The sequence below is a fragment of the Dermacentor silvarum genome, chromosome 2 (genome assembly GCF_013339745.2).
Source record: "Dermacentor silvarum isolate Dsil-2018 chromosome 2, BIME_Dsil_1.4, whole genome shotgun sequence".
NCBI classification, from domain to species: Eukaryota; Metazoa; Arthropoda; class Arachnida; order Ixodida; family Ixodidae; genus Dermacentor; species Dermacentor silvarum.
In genome coordinates, this window is record NC_051155.1 from 98,915,847 (window position 1) to 98,920,469 (window position 4,623).

The 4,623-nt window shown below is 48.2% G+C and overlaps 1 protein-coding gene across 1 annotated transcript; it reads left to right on the plus strand.

The window, feature by feature from the left end:
• Positions 1-1,217: 1,217 nt before the first annotated feature.
• Positions 1,218-4,084, plus strand: LOC125943489 (uncharacterized). Its single transcript, XM_049662832.1, has 2 exons — positions 1,218-1,536; positions 3,641-4,084. Exons 1-2 carry the CDS (start codon positions 1,218-1,220, stop codon positions 3,964-3,966), a joined length of 645 nt encoding a protein of 214 aa, XP_049518789.1. The 3' UTR covers positions 3,967-4,084.
• The last annotated feature ends 539 nt before the right edge of the window (positions 4,085-4,623 follow it).

Genomic DNA, 4,623 nt, shown 5'->3' on the forward strand with positions numbered 1-4,623 from the left:
GTTTCACCTGAAAGGCGAAGCATCAATTGCGATAGCAAATTTGTAGAGAGCTATACGGAGTAATGATAGTAGCTTTATCAGCTGTATAAACTTGGACATGCAGCAGCACCGGCAACACGCAGAACTGTTGTCGACGCCGTCGGCGTTTTGCCCACGTTCGCACAAAATGCGTGCGGCGTTGTTGACTGTTGCCGGAGCCTCTTATATAAATAGGCACTTGGTGACACAGCCAAACGTCGCCTCCCCCCCCCCCCCCCCCCACGGCCTTTCGCGCGTCGGAAGAAGGCGCGTTTGCTCTACATATATGGTGATTGTAAAGGAGGAAAGAGACGCCTACTTCTGCAGCCCTTAAGGGAGCACGGCGCAGAACGCGCGTTTTTTCTCCGCCGTGTGTTCACTCCCCGTGAAAGCGCGCGTCCCTCGCGCCCTTTCACTCGCACATATAGCGTTCGGCGCGCGGCGTCTCCATTGACGTCATACGCAACCTCACGGCGACGGCGACGGCGACGGCATAAATCTGCTTTGGAGTGTCCATATAATTGCTATCGCAATACAAGTGAGCGAGCTCCTCTCGCGCTTAACTTGCACTTGTGCCACTGCTCGCGCGTTCGTCGTCTTCTTCCACAGCTGGCTCCGACGCCGATCATCATGCCCGCGTTTCCAGCGTTCCAAGCTTGACTAATTATACAATTAAGCAAAATACAAAAGATTGTGTGACTTACTCCATACAATAGTCTCGTTGTCTTAGAGCGCTTCGGCATATTTTTATACGCTGGCTAAAATTAGCTGGGACACTCTGTATAATGTCATGTTGTTGCTATATATTTAATGTAATATTGTATATATAATCAGGTAGGTCAGCTGTCCATCAAAATCGTTATTTTGCAGCTAATTTTCACCTGCTCACAGTACTTGATTTATGACACGTTATGTTTTTCTTCATTCTTGATTTTCGGTTTGCCTTCTATCTGCTTACTGGGCCTGCCTGCCGTATAGATATGCCCTATGCTTCGCATCAACAATGTTTAGTAAGCCTTTGCCCCGTTTCAGTCTCCGTATGTTTTTCTTTGCGCTCCCATGCCAGAAATATCTACGAACTGGCGTAGCTAACGACCTTTCTGCAGTTTTCTTTAAAAGGCTTTGGGCATCTGTCTTCTTCTTTTGCAAGCTGTATCAGCACGAGCCGCTAGGAAAATGAAGAAGACAGCAGAACGGGAATGGCGGCCGCTGAGGACGATCAAGAGCTGTCAATTGTCCGCGTCGAGGAAGGCAGCGGCGAGTACAGCAGCGGCACGGAACCGCTGGAACCGCCGTCAGAGGAGACTACTCCACCCTCTGCGGTGGAAGACGACGCCCCCGAAAGCGACGGGGTGGCTTATCCGTACGGCGCCTACCAGGTCCGTGAGAAGGAAGCCCGCTTCGTCCACAGTGTCGAGCTGCCGCAGAGTCACGGTGTCCTACCTGTCCTGCCCCCCGACGCCGAATGGGAGTCGAACCAGCGCAGCAGCGAGGCCTTCCGAACCACTTCGCGAGACGGTGAGTTGTCTGCTGGTTTCCGACATTTTTTTTTTGTTTGTTTCGCATGACGGGACTTGAAATTAAATTGAATCCCGGGATTTACGTGCCAAAACCACGATTTGATTCCAAGGCACGTCGCAGTGGGAGACTCGGGATTAATTTGACCGCCAGGGGCCTTTAACGTGCCCCCAATGCACGGGCGTTTTGCCATTTTACCCCCATCGAAATGCGGTCGCGGAGGCCGGGATTCGATCCCGCGACCTCGTGCTTAGCAGCGCGACGCCGTAGCCGCTAAGCGACCGCGGTGGGTCCTAGAACTTTGAGAACAAGACATGGGATGCTGCACAAACAATGCTGCATAGTGTTGAATTTGACTATCTTCAGAAATCTAGAGATTTGGATTGGGGGGTCTCGATTGCTATGTTCTTGCCTGTTGTAGGAAGGTATATATCGAATGTTCTCTCTTGTTCTTGAAGTCTTTTGTCCGCAGCCGTTTGAGTGTGATATGTAAAGTCAACCACACAATTTTATGCGATAGACGTTGAATTTTTAAACAGTTTATGAGTGTAGTGAGTAAAACCTCAGAACACTTGTTATTCGCCTGTGCTAGTACGGGCTGTAAGTAACGAGTGTGTTCCCAGGATGTGGAGATGTTGAGATTTTGCTGAGATCCCGGGTAGTCATAGCTTGACATTGACTATCACTGTAACTTCTACATCACTCATTACGTAAAGTTTTACTTTGGATCCCACGTTATACTTATTACTTTTACTGGTTGGTGTTATCTTGTCTAGAGCATACTGTGCCTCGCGTGCCTAAAATCAATCAAGCATGCTCGGGAGGTGTGAATCAATTGTCGGCGAGATATTCTTCCTTGTGGTAGCGTACCACTGTGGTGTTTTACTGAATTTAGTATCGGAATTTAATATTTCTACTGAGCTTAACGCTGAAATTCAGCAATAGAAAAGAGAGTATTCGTTCCGTCAGCTCAGCAGTCACCATTGCAGTGCTCATTCACCAAGCTATGCGGAAGGAATGCTGAATGAGAGTGGAATAAACAAACGTCCTGCCCTTCTGAAAGCAGCTTAATGCTGAAATACAAGACGCGATACCACCATAGGAAAATTTCGCCACAAATCCCAATTTTGGTGCCTCTCTGTCAGAAATGGCACATACCAGACCCCTCCCCCCGAATTTTTTATTTTCTTCTTCAGTATGAACAAATTATTCAAATATTGCATTGATCATATGGAGCGATTAGTTGTGTCAAGGTGGATTACTTGAAGATCGGGCATCACTTGCGCGACAAATAGCCCGTGAGAATGCCAACGTGGACCACATACTTATTTATTTATTTATTTATTTATTTATTTATTTATTTATTTATTTATTTATTTATCTATTTATTCAGAGTACGACATGGGCGCCAGTGTTGGAAGGGCATATTATGCATAGATACATATAGAAGGCGCTGGTCGCATTAGGGCATTCAGGAAAAAAAAGGGGTGTAGCTGCAGTCGAACACATGAATGTAATACAGGGCAATATACAAAATACAAAGGGAATATATATATATATATATATATATATATATATATATATATTACCACAGTGATTTGGCTAGAACAGAATAACAGAACTAGAGAAATAACTAAAGCAATTGTTAAAATTTATCGACGATTTTATCGCCCTTGGACTTTACCCGGAACCTCACGGCGACGGCGACGACAGAAATCCGCTTGAAGTGTCCATATAATTGCTATCGCAATAAAAATGCCTTAAACAGAACTAAGCACAATAATGAGGCTAGACAAGAACGCAAGAAACTATCTAGGGAGGGAAAAATGAATGCAAAAAGCAACTAAGCAACGCAGTGATCAGTTACTAAAAACGCAACATCAGAACTCGGGAGCTAGGACAGACACTTGGGTTCCAAACTTGTCAGAGTCACGAATGGCGACAATTCATTCAGGGTTACCGCTCCATGTTTTTCTATCACTCGTGGCACAGCTGATGTCTTGGAGGCATTCGTGTGCGCGAAGATCCGCTCATAGCCACGTTGATTGTGCAACCTGCGTGAAGCATAAATTGTCCCTTTCCTCCCTGGCTCCCCGGCCAGCAGGTGCGGCTTCCCATCGGCGCTTGAAGGCGCGCGTGTTGGTCGTGTCGGCGGCGGTGACGTGCTCGCTGGCGGTGGCCGCCTATCTTATCTACCGGCAGCTGGTCGAGACGCCCCGACGTTTCGCCGAGATGCGCGCCGACCAGACCGACTCCATCATTGCCGACTACACAGAACCCGCTCTGCCCACGTTCGGCGATGAGCGGGACTCGGTGGAGGCAGCTGCCGGTGAAGGAGGACCAGGCCCCCTGCTTAACGTCACCTTCGACGACCTGCACCGGCTCGGGGCCTGGAGGAGAGCCTCGGGCCGCGGCAGCCGGGCCCGCTAGGGAGCTCCGGTGTCACTGCCTCGGCAGTGTCCCTGTACGTGCTCCCATAGCCCTACGCCACGTAGGGCTATGGGACTTTTAAATCGGACACTGCATCGTACCAACTACTTCGGTGCAAAGTTTAGGACAACGTTATTGTTTTGCAATTTTGTTCACTTCAGGAAATCCTCATGGCCAATGCACGATTTATAAACGACTTTCTATTGCATTGGTGGACTTTATTGCGCCGTGTATTGAAATACGAAGCACACCCTTATCTGACCAAAGGCACCGCATATCAATGTCGTGCAGCAGTGGGAGGTGGACCTTCTAGAGATCCTCTTGGTAGCCGGGAGTCGCTGGGACAGTCGACGAAAAGCCAGGTGGATACGTCTGATGAGTCATATTAACTTACGAATTGCAGCCGCTGCCCGACAAGCACGCATCGCCACAACGTCTTCAAGAAGATTTACATACTGATGACAGTGACCTTATTCCGTGGCAGCAGTCACAATATTACACAATGGCGACGGATGGCACAAGATATTTTAAATGTTTCTGTTTCGCGAGGTGTTAGTTTCAGACGCGGTCCTGCCAGATAATGAACGCGATTAAAAGTTCCACACGGCTACTATCAAACCGCTCTCACACAACCACAAAAGCCTTCTTCGCTGTTAT

Bases quoted from the DNA above. Each gene is read 5' to 3' on its own strand.
- LOC125943489 (XM_049662832.1), top strand. From the start codon at position 1,218: ATGGCGGCCGCTGAGGACGATCAAGAGCTGTCAATTGTCCGCGTCGAG. The intron at 1,537-3,640 runs GTGAGTTGTCTG...CCCGGCCAGCAG, and splicing joins CCGAACCACTTCGCGAGACG to GTGCGGCTTCCCATCGGCGC.